The following is a 25,135-nucleotide window of genomic DNA, read 5'->3' as shown; positions in this document are numbered from 1 at the left end:
TTATAAATACCCTGGACTTGCTTAAAGGTAATATTGCTTATTTATGTATTATTTCAGTATAGTCTTCTTCTATGCATAGTTATATTCATCTATGGAAAGCATGGGAATAAAAAGCTACAAAGAATCAAAACAAGAGTTTTGCTAAATGTAGATTAAAAAAATACACCCTGAAATGATTTTATTTTTTTTTTTCTTTCACAGACTGTTACAGAAAAGCACAAAATGAATGTACCTGAAACCATGAATGAAGTTCTTGATATGTCTGATGATGAAGGTATTAGATAGTAAAAAAAAAAAAAAAATCCTTCTCACTTGTTTTTCAGTCTGTTATTTTAAGAAGTGGGGAGGGTGGTGGTGTATGTTTTAAGTACTAGTTGGATAAGGTCTCTACACATACACTGTAGTCTTACATTGATTTATTGACTCATTGATAGTCTATGCTTTTATTTAATTATTTTGTTTATTTAAATCATGCAGTTCGTAAAGCCAATGCCCCTGAAATACTCAGTGATGCTGAATATTTGTCAGATGTTGAAGAAGGTATTTGTACATTTTTGTGTTGCAGTGATATTTAACTTAAGCCTCTTCCTTTTTCTGTGTCTTACTGTGGAAATTAATCCTTTCAGATAATCTTCTTCTTATCCTACTAACAATAACTTCTGCTTTACAGTTAAGAGCCCTTTAAAAACTCATTGAGCTGTTAATGATAATTCTCTATTTTTTATTTTTTTTTTCCTGAATGTCTTACTACTAATTTCTAAATGAAATTACCTCCACTTTTCCTGGAATAGTCCTTTTGCTGCTGCTTCTGTCAAGTGGAGAATTGGTTCACTATTGCAATTGACAAAAGGGTCAAATATAGCAAGAAAGAAATAGCTGATATTGAAAGTGAAGAACAAAAGGATGGGTGGGTTTTTTTGTTTTTTAAACACTTCTGTGTGTTCAGCTATGGAATGATTGATTTACACTGATTGTCAATCCTTAGCCTGGAAAGAGAAGTATTTTTAGAATTTAAAACAAATCTCTATTTTAATAATGAAGTTCAGTAAAACCACATTGGATTAGTTTTGTCCTGAGTAAAGGGGATGAAAAGGGATGCTGCGCTGAACTCAGCATGTTGTGTTTCTTGGGATTAAGGATGTAGTCTTGTAGCTGGGATTTCTGTGTTCTGTATCATTCAGCAGTCTGTGAGTGGGGCAATAAGCCATGTCTTCTCAGTTCCTCTGGATAAGATTTATCAGCTATTGGCACCAGCAGCTTGCCCATCACAGCTCATTCCTCGGTGTCTGGCTGGGCTGACACAGTTTCAGTGGTCTGTTAAGTATCTAAAACTCATTTGGTAACTACTTCCCTCCAAACCACCATCCCCTGCTTGGTCAGACCTTCCATGGTGTGGACGTGCAGGAGCCTGAGTGAGTCCCACCAGGAACTGCAGGTTTCCAGTGAGATTGGGTTCCCATGTCACACTCAGAAACAGGAAGGCCTTGTGTTGAGGAAGGGAATGATGGCAGCATCTTGGAGGCTTTTATGTGTGTCCCTGGTCACAGAGAAGTGACTGGGTCCAGTTATCTTGTGGCTGTGTAGTCAGTCTCTTTCTTTGTGCCAAGCGATGTGTTTACATGTTTATAGCACTTCAGCAGTATGGTGTAAAAGCTGTTAGAGAAGCTCACTGTGTGCAGCTCTTCTTTAATTCATTCACTGAGGCTTTTGTTTTGTTTTCAGTTTGTCAGTGTTTCTATATTTGCATTCTCAAATAGATCAACTTCTTACTGTGCACCTGTGTTTTCCAAGTAACTCTTCTAGGCTATTGTGTTGCTCAAAATACTTCATTGTTGTAACTGGCTGGAATGCAGATGCCTAATAGAGTTAGTTAATAGAGCAGCAACAGCTGCCTTAGCCCAGGGCACAGCATGAGGTTTGCTGCAGATGAGAAATGCCTGTGTAGGGTCAGAATATTAGATCTAAGATGTTAAATGTGTCCTTAATGTATGGAATCACTTCTTATGGCCAAATGCAAAGCTGAAGGGAAGTGAGAGATCTATGGGAGGTTTTTATAGTCACAAACTCTCACTTTGGGAAAAATAAATATTAAAGGATATGGGTAAATAGCATCAATTTCTTACCTAAGGAGAATATTCTGCAACCATGCTGTTACTTGGGGAGCTAAGAGGCTGGCTTACATGTAACAATGTAGTTTTCAAAGCATACTGCTGAACTGGAGCTTTCAAATCAGATAATAGTATAATAATCCACGCTGGAGCATTGCAGCCTGCAAAGAAGGTGGGGAATTACAGGCTTTGAGGTGGTAACCACTGGTCCTGTCTCTTTCTTCTGCCTTGTGCATCCCTGAAGACAGGATATTGATACCCTTTCATGCAACTGCTGAGTGCTGACAGAGTGTTCCATGTACAAAGCGCTTCAGGGTGGTAACACATCTCATAGCCTGGGAATAGATTTCCAGATGAGAGATAGACACAGATGTATGTCCCAAACTTGAGCTCTCCCTCACTTAACATTCAGGTCGTCAGCCAAACTTTTCAGTGCAAAATTTGCCCCATATGCAGGTTCTCTCCTAGGAACAACCGAAGGCTAGAAACTGAGAGTAGTCTCAGAGCTCAGAGATGTGTGTCAGGGAACTGTTTCCTTCTATTTGCCTCTTGCTGTGTCAACTAAAGAAGTACTTACTCGGAAACGATGTAATTTCCCTGCAGTGGAGAGTCTGGTTTGCAGCTGGCCCAAATGAGAGGGGACTCATTTTCCTAGACAGCTCTGGAAAGTGTGGCCAAATGAGGTTTTTGTGCTGGGAAACTGCTTTACCACAAAAGAAAAACGGCCAAAACAAAAACCCAACAATAGTTTAAATGTTGAAAATTTAGAAGGCGTGTGTAGGGCTTTTATTTTTCCTTTTGTTTGGTCTTTTTTGGTGTAAATAAGGACACTGTTTTAAGCCCATTTAATGGATCTTCCTCTCTCTGTAGGAGTAAGTATGATGCTAATCGATCTCTGGCAGATTAGGCAGGTGCCCGAGGAGGAAGTGAGGGCACGGCACGCACAACCTGATCCCTGAGCAGGTGCCGGGTTATAGAAATGAGTGCCTTTAAGACAGGTCAGAACATTCTCAGGAATTAAAGTCTGCTACAGCGATTTTAGGAGGGATGAATTTATTATATTTTTACGCTTGAGAGTTTTCTGGGACTGTCTAGATGCACTTTTACAGATCAGCAAAAGTTTCAGTGGTTTCATCCTGGCTTTTCTCCAAAACTGTGGCTACAACCAGAAGGATTCTGCTCTGCTCCAGGGTTCTACCTCTGTCACCAGACAACTGTGGTGGATGGGCTGTGATGAGGGAGTGGAAAAGCAAAGCCAATGGCCAGTGTCTGTTTGGATCCCAGGCTATGATTAAAGATTGCTTGGGAGAAGCCACATGATCCCTTCACTCCCGCTGCCAGAGAACCATGTTTATCCCTGGCCTCTAAAAAGAGCTCTGGCGCTGTGGTCTTGCAGTTCCCAGCTGTATGAGACAGGCTCTGAGGAGTCAGAAAAATGGAGAAAGCCTGGGAATAGATGTCAAAGGTGATCAGGTATGTGGAAAAGCTTCTAAGGAAGAAGAGAGTAAAGAGAGTAGGGTTATCTATCACAGAAGAAATCTCGAGGGATGAGCTAGAACATGTGAGGTAGTGGGTGGCAAAGGGAGTGGTGAATGGGCTGCTTGCTGCGTCCCCTGAAGTCCACAAACAGGATGCACAGGTGAGACCAGCGAGGTGTAGGTTCAGCTTAAGTGAAAGGGACTGCTCTTGGTGCAAGAGCTGCTTGCAGTGTGGGACCCCTGCACAAGTCCTTGCTTTGGGGAATGCAAGAAATCTATGCAAGTTCAAAATGTAAATGGAATGATGTAAAGAAAAAAAAAGCCTTTTGTGACAATACCAACCTCTCTCTCAGAACAATGTGTTCACACTAGCTAATGGATAGGGAAATGTCCTGGAGGACTTCCACCCTGTCATCTTCTTCACTTCTTCTGTGAAGTTTGCCTGCCATCAGAGCAGGATGTTCTTGGACAGAAGGACCTTTGCTTTGACCTGTGGCTGCCATTCGTCCGTGGTTTTGAATGGATTCCTAGAGTGCCCACGGCTGTGTTTGCTGCTGTTTACAGGAACACCTTGCTTCAAGACAGCAGATGGTGGAGGAAAGCAAAAGGGAAAGGAGAGCAGTTGCAACAAAACAATGCAATGTTCCCTTTTTTCATTGTTGTTTAGGGTTTTTTTTGTGAATCAGTGCTTTACTTCTTGGGCATTTCTGAACAGTGTTGATGTCCCACTTTGTCTGTGGGACATCTGTGTAGGAGTACAGCGTGCTGCAGCACTCCATGCTCATTTCCCAAAAGGAGGAGAATGAAGCTGCAGCACCTAACTAACCAGAGCACCACCCATAGCGCTGGAGCCTCCCACATCACCCCACAACGTGTGGAATCCTTTGAAATAACCACTCCTAGCTGCAGCTTTTCCTTTGATGAGCGTTTCATCAGAGCCATCCAGCTGGCTGCAGAGCTGCCTAACACCTCACGCCTTCTGCAGCCCAACTGGCAGGGTCTTTTTATCGTTCCCCGCTTTGCTTTGGCGACAAACGACGCTCCGAAAAAGTTCTTAGTGACAGCGACACGCCGTTCGTCTCCACTCGTCGGTAGGGCGGGAGCTTCCAAATGTTACCGCTCTGTTTGTATTACTAATTAGTGCCGCCCTCGGTCCTCTTTCTCCCCGTCCCCCGGAGGCTGTACCGTGCTGCGGCGCTCACCTGGCGGCCGCTGTCCGAGCACATGCGTTGCGGTGCGGCTCGGCCCCGGGCGCAGGAGGTGGCCCCGGGAGGGCGGGCGGAGCGCTGCGCCCTTCCCCACCGCCCCGCGCTCCCGTTCGGCCCCGGTATCGAATTACAGCAAAACTACACCCTCGCAGCACCCCGATTTACATACAAATAGCTCGAGTGCCTGCATTTATGTCACCAGTCAAGGGGCTTGCCAAGGGAGGCTGTAATCCAATCAGCAGAAGCTTTAAAGGGATGTCTGCAGAGTGATTAAAAAGGGATTTTTTTTATTTTTTATTTTTTTTTTAAACCGCAGTCATTACTTTTCGTTTTGTTTCATGTTGGAAAAGAAGTTTGATCCGAATCGAGAGGACAAAGATGCACGTGTCTTAAAATACATACGAAGAGATCAGGATGTTAAGAAGATCTCGGTTGTTGTGTGGAAAGCGAATATGACCCCCAGGGATTAGATTGCTGGTGCTGGTTTGGAGATTAACTCTAAATCACTGCTTAAGGACTAATAGGACTAATAGGAATTCTTGGAAACACCAGGGAAAAACCTTATAGACCAGGCTGGTGGAAATGGCTTTCCAAAACAGTAAGAACTTTTAAAGTTTAACTTAATCTGTAATGTTTGTGTTTATGTTTGTGTTTTTCTAACGTTTTGTGGTACGCGATGGCTACTTTAGCTTGGAAACTGTTGCTTAAAATAAGCGTTGTTGTCGGGTTGGAGAGGCAAAAGTTGGTGTGTTTGTTTGCCGTTCGCGGAGCAGTGGCCGAAGTATTTTTAGACCTGATTGTTGGTTTGAAGCAGCGCTCGCGGTGGTTTCCTGAGAGAAGTGAATGGAAAGTCGCGTAGTGCCGTGAATGGAACTGGGGACGGACGGGGAGTAACAGAGCCGGAGCTTTGCGAACCCGCTGTGAAAAGTTTTCTGTTGGGCAATTGTACACGCCTGAGCTGCATTCACAACAAAGGGAGAGTGCGAGCGTAGGCAAATAACGAACTGCAGGAAGCTCTCCGCTCCGTGTTGCAAAGGGAACGGGGAAAACCTCTTTCCACCGCAGAAGGCATATTTTGGACTTGCTGTGTCAATGCAAGAATGTAGTTTCTGCATGATGTAATGGTATGCAAATGCACCCAGGGAGAAGGAGCTGCTCCATTAACCCTTTGCGGCATCCGCCCTCCTCCCCCAAGACTTAACTTTCTTACCTCTGTTTTTCTAAAGCTTTTCTCAGCTGATGCCCCGTACTCTGGTGTCTGGCAGTTTGAGTTCGGCTGGCGGCGGTGCTTGTGTGAACGTGGGCTGTCTGATGTTGGCGTGCTGGGAGGGCCTGCTGGGTTAAGGCTTTGTTCTGCTCCCATGGGTGGATGTCTTGCTGTGCCAAGCAGAGACTGGGTACAGTGCTCGTCTCACCTGGGCAACTTGAGCCAGGGCTGGGGAGCACTTAGTAAAGTAAAAAATAATAATAAAAAAATAAATAAATAAGAAAATAGAAGTTCCTTCTTGCATTCAAACTTGGAAAAGTTACTGAGAAGTACCAAGGGCGGAGGGTAGGCCTCTTCAGCTGCTCAGCATCCGTTCACATTCCTGCACAGTTCAGTACTGACGGATGGGCAGGCAGGGCTTCACAGCTGGTTTCTTAGAGTGTCCAGGGACCCAATTTTGTCATCTCAGGCTTATTGGTAAGGAAAGTAAAAGTGAGTGGGACGGTTCAAAGTACAGAAGATCCCTTTGCTTGCTTAAGCAACTGGGCAAAAGTCAACCCTTGTATAACTTTATTGGATTTATGTCAACGCGCAGATTTGTCTCTTACGCTTGCCCCCAATAAAATTATTTTCTCAGGCCCATTCAGAGGGCGAATAATTGACAGAAGGAGCCTTAGGGAAAGTGGGCTTGATGGGATTGCTTACTTGCTGGCAAGCAGAGGAGGGTGTTATAAATTAGTAAGCTCACAAACATTTATGAGACAAGCAGCTGCTGATTTCAGCTTGGCTTTTCTTCTGGCAGGTGAGGATGCAATGACAGGTGACACGGACAAATATCTCGGACCCCAGGATCTAAAAGAGTTGGGCGATGATTCTTTGCCTGCTGAAGGCTACATGGGCTTTAGTCTGGGAGCCCGCTCTGCCAGGTATTGTATTTGCTGTTTCTTATGTTTGTGTGTCACCACAGTTACAAGTTTTTACCAATCAAGCACTCTTTTTCACACAAAACTAGAGTCTGTTTTGAAATGAAGCAGATGGGGTATATTTCCATGTTATGATAATACCGTGCCTTCAAAGCATATGCTCATTGCTGTTTAATTTCATAATCTTTATTCATGTTGGCTTCTTATGGCAATGATACAGAAAACGAATTTCATTTTTTTCTGGTATCTATTCGTTCTCTGAGCACCCCCAAGGCCTTTCCCTGAGTTTCCTACTAGTCTAGAAACTGATCTAGCACTACTGCCAATACTTGAGTTCTTCTCACTAGTGACCCTCAGACTGGTGCTCATGTTTGAGTATTCCTTAATGGACTGATTTAGCCAAAGAATGTAAATACCAGAAAAATTGAATTAAATCATTTTGCTGTTTTGGTGCATTTATTTCTTTAAAGGTGCCAGTGAATAAGCAGAGAGATAGTCAATGTTAAAGAAAGTTGGTCCCAATATTTAATGAAATATAAGGGGAAGTGAACCCTAAATTTCATGTCAGGTTTCTTTTGACTAGAAACAGATACTGTGCTGCATAAAACAGGTCAGAGTTTCCATGAACCGGATAAAACATTGTATAGTTAACATAACGTCTGACCATGGTTGATTCAAACCCACATGTTTGTAGATCAACATTTTAGGTTTCTTCTTTGAATCTTGCTAAAGCCTGCACTATGCATTGCTCAAAACGAGTAAAGCTGTATGAAGGGAGATTACTTCCTTAGCCATGGATTTGCAGTGTGTTTACTGACAGTTGGATTGTACCAAAGCTAATAATTAAACCTCATATGCTGGAGCCCTGAGGACTTTTTCCTGTACTGTAGTTTAAAGATCTGCTTTAAAAAGTGAGTTCATTGTCTAACAGTGAAAGGTAACTCCCATAAGGTAAAGCCTGGATGTCTGCTCCTCAAATCTTGTTTGTTATGGTTACATTAGAAATGCAAGCATGCCTTGCAAATTTGCTCTTTAGTAATACCCAGCCATGTTTTGCTTCACTTCCAATTTTTAGGTAAGTTAATAAGAATTTTTGTGATAACACATTCACAGAGAATGCCAGAATGCTTTTAAATAGTTCATCAGCTGGAACTGAAAGGGAGAATCTGATGTCTTTGTACAGTTAATTAGCAAAGCTGATGTGCTGCTTTTAAACATGAGCTGGCATGAACAAGGTCATCAGACAGCACTATCTGATGTGGTCAGTTCAGAAGGGATGGAGAATGTGAGGCCTGTGTACAGAGCTGGGCGCTCTGCTTTACAGGGCACCTCATGCTGCTCATCCTGCAGAGGTCTAAATTCTCACTTTGCAAATGGAAAAGCAGAACTTCATAGTCAAAATCTGTTAGATAAACCTGAGAGTTTTATTTGAGAGAAACTCCATGCTTCTGATTTTAGCAGTGCCATTATTATTTGTTGCTGCGTAACTCATGTTTTACATTGCACACATGTTATGCTCAGAGGAGACAAATACAGTGCTTTTTTTTGTTTGGTAAAAAGTATTCTGAGAGTATATCTTATTACTGATTCTGAGTGTAACATTAAGAAATAAACACATTAAATATATAAGCCATCCAGCCATAACATCTTGCTTTTCCCGTCTGATTCTTTGCTTTCTATTTCTCCTGTTTCTTTTCCACTGTAAATTGCTTTAGTCCAAAAGTCAGGTAAGAAGGCATGGCATCGTGTTACATCCTTCTGCTGCTGCCATTGCTCATCTTCATTTTATTCAGCATTAGAAAATGACATGCTTTTCTTTTGGGGAAGGGGGTAGAGGGTGGGAAGGGTTTGCTCAGCCTTAGAGAATATCCATTTGTTGTTCTAACAAATATAACTTGATTTCTTTATACCCTTTGTCATGTGAGAGTTTGCATAACATATGCCTACAGAATGTAATAAAGATCCCAGTTCTGCTTCCAGCACAAGGAGAAGTGTGTGCCAAGGACTAGAAAAGTTCTATTAACAACTACCAAGTGCATGAAACAAGTTGTAGAGTTTTGAGTCTGAACATTGTTGCTAGTTCAAAAGTGTAACATGTTGTTGGATGTTGCTTTTTATTAATTCACGTTTTATACTACTTTATTTTTCGTCACGTAGTGAGCATGTCTAGGCCTGCAGCATGTCTTTAGCGCATACCATAATGTATCTTCCAGGGCTAAGTGTAACACACTTCAACGTTGATTTAATTGCAACATATCCAGAGCGATCATTCTTCATTTCTGAATAACCTAACGTGCACAAAACAATTCCCAAGATATTGGAATCTGTTTTTAATCATTATGAAATACTTTTTTAAAGTTTATTTCAAATTTCTCTCTCTTTTTATTTTTTCCTAAGTGAATAACTAGAGTGTTTACAACAAAGTCAAAAGTGGTTCAGCCACAAAGAGAGAAAACCACCACATAAAACTTGCATTTAGTTGAACCTGACTCAGCAATCTGGGCCATGTGGGCAGGCACTATAATCTCCCCACAGATCCCCTAGGACCTGCACTTATGGGTCTCCATGCTGGATTAGGGCTTGAAGGCATTTGTCAAAATTCATCTAAATACTCAAATATACTTTTCTGGATTTATTCTTAAGCCATAGATTTGCTACCAAAGCAGTAAACATCTGTTTCAATTTTGTTTATGTATATTTTAGGGAAGTAAATATTTAAATACAGTTAAGTACTTACTACTCCATTTTCCCCTTGTATTTATTTCATATAATATGTGTATTTTTCCATCTATCCCTGGAAGTTGCATGTATTAATTTATTTTTATTTTTTGTTCATCTCATTGTCATCTTCACTTTCTATGATAAATGGTAAATACAACAGCCTCCGCTCCTTCAGTTCGGATAGGTCCTACACGCTGAACAGGAGTTCTTATGCCCGAGACAGCATGATGATTGAAGAGCTGCTGGTACCAGCGAAGGATCAGGTATGTGCTGCCCCTCTGGCACCAGGTGTTTGTGCTCTGTGTTTGTAGAGGAATGATAATATCCAGCCCTCAGCTGTGCTTGCTGTGTCTATCACTACTCCTTTAACTGTTGAAAAATGAAAAGTTCTGAAAGAAAGAAATCATGGGTTTGCCATGTTGTGGCTTTGATTTTTGCATCGGTGATAGTATCTGCGAGATTAATTTTACATGTATTTTCAGTGCCTTGCTAAGCTGAGAGGAAATGTATTTTACACTAAACAACCTTTGTCTGCACCGTAGAGACTAGGAGTTGGATCTTGCCAATTCTGTCTGTATGGAGAAGACTCCAACCAGTGTCCTTGTTTTTCCACCCTTGGGAAAAATTTGGCCTTGCAATGATTAAGCTATTATGCACTAACCAGTTTGTGTCTCTTCCAAACGTTTATGCAATGACTAATAAAAGAAACACAGAATCTTTTGACCTGATTACAGCCTGGGAAAGTATTTTGAAAGGGTAATGCTGGAGGTGATAGGCTGCTGTGAGCTTTGTTTTTGTGAGCTCCTCAGCATTTGGTGGACTTGCGTCAGACTTTAAAATTCACTTGTCTTACTCACAAGTTTCTTTATCGTAGAAGCCAGAAATCTGCTAGGAAGCTGAATAGAAACCCACAGAAAAGTCTTTACTTAGGAGTTAAAGGACTGTGGAGTAGAACTATTAGGTCCTAGAGGAGCATTAGATAGATTGCAATGGAACAGTTTTTCTGCTAGTAATGTTGCAGGTATTCCATTCAGCAGCAGCAGGTATTCCTACACAGGGGTTTATAGATATAAGAATGTTTTCACAGGAGAAAGGATCCATGGGGTGACACTCCAGCTTTTTAAATCTTTCTTGTATTAGTTCCAGTGTAGTGTAAATTACCCAGTTTTACTACAGTTTTGCACAGTTTCTTTAGTATTCTGACAATGGTATAAATTCTGTTGTCTCTTCAGCAATTAAATGTGCATGTCACTCCAAAGTTAATGCCTTCTATTTATTCCCATGGAACCTACAACCTCTACAAAGAACACAATAACACTCTTTGATAGAACGACTTTTTTTTGATATAGCAAATTCCCAGCTACAAAATGCTGTTTTTCATTGTAATTACCACCATTACCTATGCATATTTGCAAGCGATGATGCCACACATGTAAAAATCTGCACCAGTGGAGGTGAGCAACTGTTTTACAGTTGCTACAATGGCATCATTGCTAAAATATGGCCCTTGCAGCCCATCTTTCATGGACCCAAACAGATGACAATCACAAGGCACCGAATCTGAACTATATGGTGGGTTTGATGGGACAGTCCAGCCAAGATTGGCAATACGCTCCATAGTTTTCAATCTGTGATGGGTCCTGGTGTTCTCATGCTGCAAGAGAGAGGTTGTCTTTTTCTCCAGCCTGACTCTGAAAGTTCAAGCCCTCAGCCTTAGTCATTGCTGCGATATAATGGTCAGAGTTGATGGTTTGTCCAGGATCCAGGAAACCCAGAAGGATCACCTGTTTCCTATTGCAAAAGACAGTGAACATCACTCGCTGAGAGCTGCTTCCTGATCTTTTCCTTTAGTGGGAAATTCATATTTTGCCACTCTGTGGATTGCTGTTTTGAGTACAGCTTGTAGTGTTGACACTGCATCTTGTCACCAATTATGTGGTCCAGGCAGCTGCCGTCTTTAGACTCATATTGGTTGAATGAGTCTTGACAAACTTGCATATGCTGTTCTTTCTGTTCACATTCATGGGACTCACCTGGCACAAGCTTTGCAATATTCCAGTGTTGTCACCATCATTTCCAGTGCGTAGAAGCTGATATACAGCTCTGTATGCAGTTCTTTGGTTGTAATCCACTGATCTGTGCACGTGAGCTGACTGAGACACTCCTTGTTTTGTGATGTGACAGCTGTGCGTGGTCATTTGGAATATAGCTTGTCTTTCACGTTACTGTCACAACTGCTGAAATGCACCATTCGCCGCCTCACAGGGCTCACATGCACTGTTTGGTCTCTATAAATGTTCAGGAAGCATCAATGAATGTGAACGTGCTGTTTTCGCCATTTTTTCACATGGGGGAATTTAATTCCATACCTTTGCTTCATATACGTTTTGAGTCAGATGGCTGCCTCTCTACTGCCATCTGTCACACAGCAATAAAATGTAACAGAATATTGGTGGGAAGGTTCAACCTCTACTACTACCCTACCAACATCTGCCTCTGATGTCATGGGCCGGCATAATACAGTAGGAGGCATGAATGTGAGCCCTTGTATATTATTAGTTTGTTACTTCCAAATGAAGTGCCATAAACTTCCAATAACCTTGACCCACAACAGCCAGCTCAGTAATAGTATTTCAGGTCTGAGAACCTTAAATTCCTTTGACAATTCCTTCTTCTGAGCCTTCATTAAATCTTCCTGGTGTGATGGACATAACATAGGAGAGGAAAGCCTTCTCTCCAGTCTGGGAACAAGTATTGTTTTAAGATTCTGATCATTCTTGTGATTACCATCTAAGTTGATGGTATTGATAGCAGTTAGGGTACATTTAATCAAATAACAAGATTTAAAAGCAGCACTATGCTAAGTAACACCTACAGAACATTGTTCAGAGTATGTATTGTTAACCTGCTTTTATTACAAAGTACTACTAGACAATGAAGAATGACTTACCTATTCATGTAGAGGTTGCAGCAACACCCCATTGCATACAGAAGCTCAACTTAGAGCAAATGTCATATTCTGTACAAGCTTATGGACCTCCATGCTTTCTGGAGGATCTCTTGCAGTGGTGCTTCTTCACTTAAAAGTATTAATGCTGAGCAATAGAGTTCAGGCTGTTTTCTTTCATCTGTAGTCTTCATATTTTTGTAATTCTGGTTTTTTGCCAGCAGTGGTTGTGCAATTATTGCAGTTCAACTCCGGTCCAAATCTGTCAAAATGAAGTCAGCCTGGATGTCTGTCTTAGTGGTCTAATTTTGCATGTTATTTTAGCCTTAATTTTCTAGACAAACTTCAAGTTTCTTGTATCCAGGAGGAAAACAGGAAATGATGAAGGTAATAGTAAGAACAATGTCACTCCTACTTCTAGGCTGTCTCAAGGGGATTTTTAAAACAACAGTAAAACAGTGAATTATTTTCTTGAGAAAGGGGGACACTGTGAACATTTTCTATGCCATGGCTTTTGCCATCCTTGAAGACTTGACGAAAAAAAAAAAGTCAGTCCTTTGGAATTTGCTTGTTCTTCAAAAAAGTTGTGATCCCAAACGTATACCGATGGAAGATGGATAAATTTTATGATGCTTTGGCTGAAGTGGGAAGAGTGCATCTGGGAGAGGGAGAACACTCCCACCTCTGTCCTTCCCATCTCTCCTTCTGCACATTACTGGGTTTCTAAGTAATCCTTGCTTTGACAGGAAAAAGGAAGAAAAAGAATCATGTCCATGAATGTCACGGGAACAAAGTTTATTGTGGGTCAAAACCCTTATCTTAAAAGACCAACTGGAAGCTCATACATGTTAGTGCTGTGTTCTGGGGTTATTTCACAACTTCGAAGGAGTAGTGAACCATTACTTATTTGTGTAAATGGCTTCTGTTGTAAAAGATGTAGATATCTGCAGTTCATTACAGCAGCGCTCTTGGAGTGAAGGGAATTAATGTTACCATAAATAACAGGGTATTAAAGATGAGCAACCATCAACTTGCTGATAAGGTGGAATCAGAAGATCCCATGACTGCTTCTTCACTAGACCACTGGGAAACTTGGAAGTTTAGGAAGAGTGAAATGAGGAAGACTTAAGGCTGTACTTTGCTGATACTGGCTGCTAGCATGTGAGGTGTTGGGTGTTTGAGAGGATTTTGTAAGAACTGCCAAAGAAGTCAAGACAATCTTCATTGTTTGCACTTGGTTCTTTATTGCTGACTCTTTTCAACAGGGAAGGCTGAGTCCAGGCCATACTGTGCCTCATAACCTGGCTAGAGCAAAGTTAATAATTTGTGTGTCCCAGTGCGTTACCATGGATGCAGTAATTCAGACCAAATCTGAGCGATGTTCCCTGTGGAATAATGTACATCAGCCACAGGCAGGATGAATCAGGCTGTCCATTGCATAGCAGCTTGCTGAATCTCTTCTGTCTGGATAAATTCATCTGGGAGGAAGCATAAATTCTTCCATTTGCTGAACTCTGACATTACACAGCCTGGATATTCAGTTATGCAACCAACAGGATCCTTGACAACAGAACAGTCAGCATTTTAATACATGCATTTGCATCTGACAAATACATGCCCCCTACCAATGCGTTTTTAATCACCCTCATTCCACGTAGGGAATGCTCTGTCCTGACCAAACCCAGGACAAATCCTGCAGTTTGGTATCACAGATGATGTACTGTCTTCTGGACTGCTCTTTCTGCAGCTTGCACTGGAAGATTTCTTTGCCTGCCTGGAAAACCTGACACCTCAGCAGGTTGACGGAATGAGATCAGCAGATGTGTGCTGTGTGTAAGATGCATTTGTCCAGCCATTAGCTTTTATTAGTCTGTTTCTCTGCCAGAATTATTGGCTGCAGTTTTTGTGCTTTTGCTGGCTGTAAATATGCCCCAAAGATTTGCTCGAATGCACTTTGTCAGAAAGGAATGCACCAAAGAAGGTCACCTCATATACAGACAGAATAGGAATAGGGCAAGGAGCCCTGTGTGTACATGCAAGTAAACTTATGGCTAAACTTAGATGAGTACAGCAGCATCTCTGTTTACCTTAGATTGTTTTAGAGAGGTGGTGTTTCCTTGGAAATCACATGGCTCTACATTGCTGATGGAACTGGCATTTTTCATCTGTTACAGCAAATGCAATCCCATGTTTTCTGTGTGTGCCTTTGTGTGTCTGGACCTCAGTGCAGTGACAGTTATAGCTCAGTGGACATCTGTATGACAAACACTAAATAATTTGTCCTCCTTTTTAATGCATATCTTACAAAATCTATGTAGTGTCCTATTTTTGATTTACATTTGTTTATCTAAATATTTACATGTTCTGATGCCACATGTGGATCCTGCTCTGTTTGGTGTCAGAAAGTAATTGTGTACTTGGTATGAGCTTATAAAATGTTAGGTCACTTGGAACAGTAGAAATCCACAGTGGTGGCTTTTCTGTCTAAACTACAGGCTCTTCAAGACATGTGGAAGAGTCCCCTGTGTTCTAGTGGAAGGAGTTATAAAGCTGTCTTCATTAAACTGAATTACAATACATTTTTCAAAGCGGTGCTAATTAAATTCAGCACCGTTCTTTAATCACCATTGTTTTTAAATGGCATTCATTTTAACCGTTATGTCTGTTGGTGTATTTAGTGCTTGATCTGCGCCACATTTAGCAGTGTGTTTGCCTGTTACTGTTTGTGCTTGAACCATCAGGCCTCAAGTGCGTATCTCACAGCACAAAGACTGGTGGAAGATCCTAATAAAAGAGCTTGACCTAGTTTTATTGGCATAACGTCTAATGATGGTTCCATTTCATATTGCCCTGGAAATACAGCCTAACAGTACTTACAGACAGGATTTATTTAATTTCCTAAGGGAAAAAAAAAAGGGGGTGGTGGAGGGGATGAAACAAGACAATATGTATATATTTGCCTCAGATATTTGCTATACAGATAAGATTTACAGAGTGAGACCTTGTTGCAGGGCATGGGGAGCCTGCGTGTGCGTGCACATGTCTACAGCCAGCAGTCAGAACCAAATTAAGCCTCAGTGTCAGTCAGATGGGACAGTTTAATTAGAGCGCTGGTGTGCCAGCGCTGCACAGGGTTATAACTATTTTTATACAGATGAGTAGGGATGGTGGCACTCCAGAATTGTGCCTGTGTTAGTTGTATGGATAGAAGTTCTGCTTGAATAAGGACTGTAGTATTTTTTCAATCTTCTTTAGCTTTGTGTGTGTAAATAGAGATTGAGGAGAGTTGTACAAGTAACTGAAGGAACTGGTGAGAGCTGGCAAAAGAAATTTTGAAAAGAAGTTTGCAGACATGAGATAAATTTATCTCTGGGTTCCATATTTCTATTCAGGGGTTTCTAGTAATGTAACACCTAGGAAATCGGCTATATGGAAAGGGGACAGATCTAAATGTAAGGAAATTATATTAACAAGCTTGTATTTAAGGTGTTTTCACATCTTAACTTTGTTTTCTGTTTTTTAAGCACCTGACGTTTCAGAGGGAGTTTGATTCTGATTCTCTCAGACACTACAGCTGGGCAGCAGACACCTTGGACAATGTTAACCTTGTTTCAAGTCCCATCCATTCTGGGTAGGTAACTTAACAGATTTCCTTTATTTTTAAAAGTGGAAATATATTAACTGAAGAATATAGTATTCTGTGATGGCTGTTGACATGCCTGTTCCTGCTCCAGTTGAAGCCAGTGGCAAAATTCACACTGACTTCAGTGTGGGTACTTAATAACAGGACTCAGGCTAAATTGTTGCTTATCAAACCAAAACCTTGCTTCTACTTTTATTTTCTGAATGCCAAAAACATTGTAATCCCACAGGCTTCTCTTTAATAGTTGTGTTTTGCTTTTTCTGTTGCTTATGCTTTTAAGTGTCATAAGGTGATTTTGTTTGAATTGTATTAAATTTTTTGAAACATGCAGTCGTAGTTTTAATGCCTTTTGTTCTTTCATTCAGGATGAATGAGGGGCTTTAATTTCATATTGTCATATTTTGTTTATGCTGAATTCTGTCTGTTCTCCAAGATACATGGTTTGACTTCACTCAGGAATCATCACTGTGCTGACAGTGCTTCTTGGCAGTAGCATGTAAACCTGATGAAATGCAACAGGAGTAATTTTTGAATGCACATTATAAAAATTTACAAATAAATATGTAGCTGAATATAATATTGCATATAAGATTGACCTGTATAAATCTTGATTGTATAATTTTCAAGATCAGAGCATAAAATTTCATATCTTTTTAATTTACTTCCCCACTTTGTGACTAATTACATTCTTAAAATGAAAATGTCACTGGCACAAAACAAACTATTTCAGTTCCAAGGTAGCAGCAAGCTGAATACAACTATGAAATGGTGGGGTTGGAGGTCTTGATTTAATAAAGCACTGTGTATGTTCAGTGCTAGAATTGAACTCTTATTAGCTTCATAATGAAAAGCTGAAGTCTGTTAATACTTGGATATGGATATGATACCAAAGGACTTCAGAGAGGACTTCAGGCCATCCATTCATATTATGGCGGGATAAAATGTGAGCAACTCATTCCTGAAATATGGTCAATTTCTTTGTGCTCACTTAAGATCTATAGTCTTCCAGCTTCTTTGTTTCACTGTCCATTGTTAGAATATTTCTTTCCTCGATATTCAATTTAAAGTCTCTTAGTTACCAGTTAAACCTGTTTCTTGTCTTATCCCTGGTAGTCACAGAGCACAGTATCTTAGTAGTATCCTTACAGTATTTCATACTGTGGAAGATAGGTTCTCTTTTGTGAATTATAATATCCCAGGTCTTGCTAGGTGGTGCTTCCTACACACCACCAGATTCTTGCAGCTGTCCCCTGCCCTTCTCCTTTTTGAGGATCGATTGTTTCTAAGCCAGTTTGGGCACCAAGCTCCCGAAAAGTCATGAGTACTGACTAGGACAGGATTACTAACGCTGCAGACTCACACCTGGCACACTTAGGACTAAGGAATCCCACAGACTTAGCATTTTGGTAATTGTGGCTTCTGTTGGAGGACATTTGACCTGCAAGCATTTCTTAGTTCTCTTCTGAAGTTGTGCGATCTAGGTATTTTTTTACTATGTTTTGTGCATATGTGTTTGGTTTATTCTATTTGCACTTACCTTGACTGTATTTTAGCTTGTTGGTATTGGAAGCCATTTTAGCAAGATAGCTTTTAATTCTGATTCTCTTTCAGACCTTTCTGTCCAGTGCTCAAATGATGAATGAAGACATTAGCTTAGTACATGGCCCAGGCCCAGGACAGTGCAGTGAAATCCCTGCATGAATTTTCCTTTCAGTTTGACAGGAAAACACAGAGAGTAGCTCTTTTGAGGCTGTTTCTTAAGTGTTTGTGCACTTATGTATACTGTGCTTTGTATGCTTACTGAAGTACAAATACAGAATTTCCATGCATCCACAGGATAAGTGCCTTGTAAAAGAAGGTAGTTGATTCAGTTTTTTTATGTATGTTACTCTTGCAACAAATATTTTGGCTTTTTCTTGTTTTGAGAGTTGATGGTAGCTGAGTTCTAATCACTGTATTATCCCTATACATTGGTTGTCATTGTCCCAGCAAATGGATTGTTGGAGAATTTACTCCTGTATATTTGCAGATATTTGCAGTAGTTAATGTTAGAGTGATGACCTAAAATTTTCTGGCTCCTCTTCTTCCTGGTGCAAAATAGGGCTGATGTTTGCCTTCTGCTGGTCTTCTGGGACCACTTTGTTCAGTGTGCTCATGAATGCTCCCAGCCCTCCAAAACATACATCCTGTGGACATTGGATCTTTTATGTTAACTACTCGAGAGTCCATACTAATGCCTACAGCTAGGGTTGCTGTTGGAGGGGAAGGCCTGCAGACCTGCAGCCGTGCAGCAAACTGTGGGGCTGCAGAGGAGAAAGGAGATGGTAAGGGAGAGAATCCAAACACCAAAACACTTGCCACCAGGTGTGGCTTTTCTGACCTGCCACATCTTATGGATAAAGTCCATCTGAAATGATACTGTGACTCAGTTCCTTTCTTAGTAAAAAAAAAACAAAACCTCATTGCTTGTTTTCCATTATGATCTCCTATAATAATATGATACTGTTTGGTTTTCCCCATTATCTTCATCTAGGGGCATTCAGCAGATGTTCATCTTGCGTCTTCCAGTGCCTTGTCATTTCTGAGAGGCATTAGAACATGAGTTCACTTTTCTGAAAAGCCACTCCTTTCCTGCTTAGTCCCCTCACCTGGTCCCTGCTTGTTCTGTGGCCACAGGCAGAAATGTGACAGCTGGCTCCCCAGCTGCCAGCAGCCCTCGGGGTTGGGGTCACCCTGTGGCCAGAGCCTGACCTCACTGCCCTCCACATTCCTCATTCTCCTGAGCCTGCAGCGTGCCATAGTGGGGCCACCCCTCTGCAGCCTGCTGCCTCAGCTTGCTCCTTTCCCTTTGCACCTGCTGCCAAAAGTGAGCACCGATGTTTCTTCCCATTTCTAAACTCAGGCAGAAGGGGAATTTGGGGCAGCAGGTTTTGTATATCCAGCAGTGTATCAGTGAAGGGAAGAGAGAAGGAAATGCTGGCAGTAATTTTGACTCTTCTGGTTTTTCCTTTTTTTAAGCCAAGACAGTGTTTAATGTTTTTCTTTCTGGGTGCAGGTAAGTTGTTTTGCCAGCATCTTTTGAACAGAGTCCATTGTAAATAGGACATAAAAATATACTGTGAATTGTGAGGCCTCTGGAAGGGTAGATCCCCTTCACCTTGGTGACCTCCAGCTCTCAGATGTGAGCCATCTTGTGACCTTCTCCCAGTCAAAATGTGGCTGTGCTCTCTTCTTATTGCCCTTTTAAATTCCTTGATTTCCTGAGCCCAAAGAAAGAAATGAATGTGTCACTCTCTCCCGTACTGAGAAACTCAGAAATGCATGATCCAGTCTTGCAAAGTGTCATTTTCAAGTTAATTATTCCAACCTTGGGTACAACGAGAATTCATTTTTGAAAGCAGTGTCACAAACGGCAAAGGTTGATATTCCCTTCAGATGTCTGACATACATATTTTATTCACTATACTTTGGAAAATAAGCCGCTATAGAAAAGCACAATAATGGATTTTACATCGCACTGTGCAGCTTGTTTGGGGAATCAACGAAGTTCTGTTGACCTGAGTAAATCTCAAGTGCCCTTCAGTGTTCCGTGAACTTCTGTGTTTCTCAGAGAAGTTACAGACTTGTGCTGACCAGTGAAATGAACGTTTCCCTTCAGACAGTTGTTTCTTTTTTTCCATGAGTGATGTTTTTATGTCATGGTTTGTGATATGCAAAGCAAAAGCCAAATCGTTTCTAAAGCTGAACTTCAAACATGTTACTTTCATTATTTTTTTCTGATTGATACTTTTCCTTTGCGCTTATTATTGATATTTTCTGTTGCTTGCCTCTAATTATCTTATATTAATTTTTCCCATTTGCTTTCTAAATTATTTTGCAGCTATTCCTCTCCACTTCCCCAGTATGATTCAAGGTGATAACTCTGTGCTTTCTGTGAATCCTCATTTCTTTTTTTCAAACTTGTTTCCCACAGTCAGAGTGTATGTAGATGTTTGTAGTGCATCCGCCCTCATCCTCATCCCTTCCATGTATTCAAGTAGAAATGCTCACCGGCATTTAGCATTTGTGTCTAGAGATCATACTGTAGTTTCCATTATTAGCACAGCATTAATGTAGGTAAGCATCGACTACTAATCTTTGTGATAGAAAGTGCATGAAATACTGTTTAGAATTATTGCTATTGTTTGAAATGACAAAAATACTAATCAGGGAACTAAACAGAGAATTACCACAGTCTTGACAGTAATTTTACATGGGATCAGTGCACACAAAGTCCAAACTGATAAGGGTTTTATCTTCATTGAAGGCTGTAGTGTATCATAGACACCTTCAATGGCTGTAGGAGGGCTGGCTCCTTTGCTGGGGAGTGGGCTTGTGCCTGGGCTGAGCCCCAGGCTGGGCAGTGTAAGTGCCTGCTATCAAACCCTGCCCACCTATCCCTGAACAACCTTGAAATCCATAACCTGAATAAATACACCTGGGAACTCTGGGTCCAAGTTTTATAGGTATGTCTAACTTCTATTGATTTTTGTATAATGTAAGTCAGTTGATTTAGGTGTCTATATTTTTGAAAATCCATGGTTACATACTTATATCTTTTAAACCGTATGGATGCAGGGGAGTCATATGAGTGGAAGCTCTGGCATTTTTGCATGAGATGAAAAGCTTTTGTATTAATTATGAGCTGACTTAACATGCCAGTAATCACGTAGACGATAGGCAGCTCTCCAAGGCTCTGCCTTTACTAAGCCATCAGGCCAAGCTCCCCGGAGGTCCCACCTCACTCTGTACTCCAACCAGATGTGCCCCTCAGCACAGCTGCCACGGCCACCCTGAAGGGATGCTCCAGCCTCTTGCTCTGTGCTTCCCTCTTGACAGAAGTGGTTCTCTCTTTCTGCAGACCAAAGCCAAGTGCATTTCTAAAAAGCACAACTGTAACAGATTCCTCTCAGTGTTTTCCCATTTGTGACCAAGGGCTGTGAGTCCCTCCTTAGTATTTTACTTTGTTTCATAGATGATAATGGATTGTCTTGAACTCTCTTCACAACTGGTCACAGCCTGGCTCCTTGCCAGTTCTGAAGACCAACTGTAACCTACTTTTCCACAGATTCAGTGACATCTGCCTCATCCCATCAGTGCTCACCATGAAGGGCAGTTGCAGAGTAAAAAAACACACTGACTGGCTAATAGAAGTTAGTGAGCAAAAGGGAGTGAGGTCATGCTCTCTGTAGCTGGTGTTTTTGCTTGTTTACAGCCCATTGTTAACAAACTCAAATGTTTCTAGTCAGTGGTTTGCAGGACATCTGACATCCTACATCTATAAATATTGAGATTACCGTAACTTATACTGTCATTTAAAAAATCAACAGCATTGTTTTTGATATAGATAAAATATTTATTGAAAGTGTTTGGCTTACCATTCAGCAGACATTCCACTGAAACAGAATTCCTCTTATTAGGAATTGATCTACCTAGTGGCAACACTTGAATTTGTTCAGTGGTGTATATTGTGTTTTCTCTAGGAGAGAAATGTAGACACAATTTATTTGTATGAAAACTACTATAAGACATGATGATTCATAGAGTAACTTGGGTTGGAAGGGACCTCAAGAATCATTAAGCTCCAACCCAACCCCCCTGTTGCATTCAGGGCCACCAACCCCCGTATCTAATGCTAGACCAGACAAATATTGTTCCATGCTTCAGTCTTCTAAAGTATGTACAGCGCAAAGACTGATTAATTAGAGTAATCTCAGAGGTGTGCTTTATCTTCCTATCTCTATTGATGCATTTTGATTTGAAGAAGGGCAGCCTAGCACTTTTTTTCCATAATTCAGTTGGACAACATTTTATCTTGCTTCGTATATTTACAGCTGACCTCCCTGTGTGCTGTCTCCTACAGAGCACTCAATGCTAAGTTTTGATTATGCTCCTGCTTTTGTGCAAATTTTTCCCACCCACGTTGGCAGGACTTCTGAATTTGACATATTTTCAGGGCTGGCCGATGTGTGTCAGCTGTTACTTTTGATATCCTGCTGGTCTCAAAAGCAAATCAAACTTTCTTACATAAATTCTCATGCATACTTAAAAGCACTTGGTTATGTTTTTTGGTTGTTTATTTTGAAAGAGGCTTCATGACCCCCCTGGATTATTGGCTCTTACCCTGCATTCTGTTTACAGTAGGGAGCCAGGAAATGGAATGGATTCACCTCTTAGCCGTGTGAAGATTTAGTCCATAAGATCTGAAAGCTTTGGCCACAGCCTTGAAAATACTGAAGCTATTCAGCAGATGTGCCAGCCATGTCAGAGTCTGCACATCATAAAAGAGAAACAAACAAACAAACAAAATGGACCGGCAGCAAGGCTGAATTTATAACTCTTGTCCTTGTTGATGCTGGCCCATTAACTCTGTAGTTTATGTTCTAGAGAGGAGTGGGAGGTAACTTGTAACCCCAGAGGAACACCACAGTAACCTCTTAGCCTTGAAGTAACCTGTAGATTTTGATCTCCTTAAACCGGAAGGATTATTTGCTGCAGTTTTGAAAGAGGGTGAAGTGTGTTGCCAGCCCCGGAAGGAGGCTCCAGTTTGCTATCACTGTTCTGATTAGTTAAGGGCAGTAATGCTTCACATACACTGCTGCTCAACATTTCATGGGTGAAATAATCCATGGCTCTTAGCAGTTATTCTTTTCAATATTATTATTATCCTCTTGCTATTAGAAATAATTCTATTTTAAAGTCTACCACATACCCTTTAAAAATGTAATTGCTTATTCTTTAATTATTAATTTGAAAACTTGGCACTGGAAAGAATGTATTTTCTCCCTATGCAGCTTTTTGCTAAGGAATGTCATCCTCACAGAGGGATAATAGCATCGTTTCCTCAAGAGTGCCAGCAGCCGAAAGCTAGTTACATACCTGGTATTCTTACTCATTCCCCATCAGCAGAAGCAATTGTAGCTCCAGCTGTCACCCACAGTGCCAGCTCTCTCTGTCAGCCAGCAGAAGTGTTTGCAGATGAGAGAGTGAGGAGTTTGTGAAGACTGAGACCCCCCCCAAACCAATACACACTTTTGATTCTCCATTTTCTACACTGTCTGGTTCCTTTCTGCATGTGGGGCTAATTGCTGGTTTATGGACAGCAGAGATAGCAATAACAGAGGGCTAACCTTAAATTCTAATAAGACGCTACTAATACACTACTTGTGAACTCTCTAATCCAAATTACTCAGTAGCACCTGATTGTTTCACTATAATATTGCTAGGCATTTATAAATACCTGTTTTTCTTAACCAGTATTTAACATGTAAGTATAAATGTTAAAATAATTATGTTCTTCTTAGTTTATCTGGGACTGGGAGGACTTTTCAGATAAGCTTTTAAGGTTGTGAAGGTTGACTTTTTGCTGAAGCTTTTTCTGCAAATTTTGTGACTGTTTTTAATGACTTGTTTCCTTTTCCCTGCAGTTTCCTGGTTAGTTTTATGGTCGATGCACGTGGAGGTTCGATGAGAGGTAGTCGTCATCATGGAATGAGAATTATCATCCCACCACGCAAATGCACAGCACCGACCCGCATCACCTGCCGCTTGGTGAAGAGGCATAAGCTGGCCAGCCCACCACCAATGGTTGAAGGAGAAGGATTAGCAAGTAGACTTGTAGAAATGGGGCCGGCAGGGGCACAATTTTTAGGGTGAGTTCTTCTATGAATTTCATTGTTCATGCTTGTGTTGCATCTTCCATTTCTGTTATTCTGTGGATCTAAGAAGTTAAACATTGACTCTACCTCATTTGACCACGTAAGATTAGGTGACTTATCTTAAAATAGTAAAAAATGCTAATCTGCAATTCTTACCTTGAAAGTAATTTTGTGTTTTAAGAGGAACTTTGCCTCTATGATGACTGCAGGGAGAAGTCAAAGGTAAGGAAGGCTATGAGAAGGCCAGATCCTGCCCCCAGCTACTCATGCAACCTCCTTTTGAAGTCAGGAGGAATTGTGAGCCTGTAACCCTAAGCAGGTTTTGACCCTCTTGCTCACAGAATGCCAGAGAAACATCACTGTCACAAGAGTGTGTCCTAAACAGTCACAAGGGCCCAAACATTGAACTCTGTGCCATAGTGCGTATATGGCTTCTATCCAAGTTGCTGGGAGTGGCCTCTCTTCCTCCCAAGTAGCAAGGCCACTGAGGGTGATGGCAGTGCACTTACCATAGAGAGTCAAAGAGCACAAATGCTAGGAACTGACATTTTTTAAAGCTTTAAAATAGGGGAAACAATCCACTATGATGTGGCTTTTTTTTTTCCTAGTTATAAATTTTGTTCATTACTGTGAGTGGCACCCTGGAGTAAACTGCCGGTTCTGTTGGGAATGACAGCTTGTTCCTAATTTCCCCTTCTTGTTTCTCTTTCTGCTGCATGGATGTTATTCAGTAAACTGCATCTTCCTAAATCTCCTCCCCCTCTAAATGAGGGCGAGAGCATGGTTAGCCGAATCCTGCAGCTTGGTCCACAAGGAACAAAATTTATTGGGTAGGATATATTACAGAAAAGATACAGAATGTCTACAGTTTTTTTCAGTTTTTATTTTATTTCCAGTTTTTCGTTATTCCCATTTATTTATTTATTTATTTAGTTTTCAAAAGCTTTCAGTTGACTTACGTCACTGAAAGAAAATCATAGTGGCTTGATTTAATATAGCTCTGCTACTACCTTGTGCTTACAGGCATGTAAAATTCACTGCCAGCATTCTGCTTTCATAACTTCTGTGCTTTCGTAATTTTTTAAATTTGGAGTGTTTCAACTGCATCAAATACATTTTAATACACGGTGACAATCCTTTAATTTCAACCCTGTGGTAGAGAAGGTATTTACAGGCCTTGAGTGAGTCTGTTTTGGGAAGAGG

At 41.0% G+C, this 25,135-nt stretch overlaps 1 protein-coding gene and 1 long non-coding RNA gene across 52 annotated transcripts in view; one reads left to right on the top strand and one right to left on the bottom strand.

Moving 5' to 3' along the window:
- Window positions 1-25,135, top strand: part of ANK3 (ankyrin 3) — a 327,597-nt gene that overhangs the window by 249,727 nt on the left and 52,735 nt on the right. For 28 of the 50 annotated variants that reach the window (XM_085553940.1, XM_085553951.1, XM_085553937.1 and 25 more), the window contains 7 exons: window positions 202-274; window positions 478-540; window positions 6,804-6,927; window positions 9,806-9,908; window positions 16,117-16,223; window positions 20,116-20,148; window positions 23,702-23,926. In XM_085553940.1, the coding sequence (XP_085410066.1) occupies window positions 202-274; window positions 478-540; window positions 6,804-6,927; window positions 9,806-9,908; window positions 16,117-16,223; window positions 20,116-20,148; window positions 23,702-23,926 (728 nt within the window). The remainder of the gene's footprint in view (window positions 1-201; window positions 275-477; window positions 541-6,803; window positions 6,928-9,805; window positions 9,909-16,116; window positions 16,224-20,115; window positions 20,149-23,701; window positions 23,927-25,135) is intronic. The other 22 variants (XM_085553975.1, XM_085553947.1, XM_085553964.1 and 19 more) reach the window with 6 other exon arrangements.
- LOC116653621 (uncharacterized) lies at window positions 3,145-6,499 on the bottom strand. Of its 2 annotated transcripts, XR_014948503.1 has the most exons (3): window positions 6,335-6,499; window positions 6,005-6,239; window positions 3,145-3,554 (listed from the first exon to the last, which is right to left on the bottom strand). It is a non-coding gene; the product is annotated as an uncharacterized LOC116653621 (long non-coding RNA). The 2 variants fall into 2 exon arrangements; XR_014948502.1 differs by lacking the exon at window positions 3,145-3,554 and having other exon boundaries at window positions 5,055-6,239.

Source organism: Coturnix japonica, chromosome 8 (genome assembly GCF_054131305.1).
Source record: "Coturnix japonica strain WE chromosome 8, WE-NBRP24, whole genome shotgun sequence".
NCBI classification, from domain to species: Eukaryota; Metazoa; Chordata; class Aves; order Galliformes; family Phasianidae; genus Coturnix; species Coturnix japonica.
This window is presented reverse-complemented; position numbering and strand designations above follow the sequence as displayed.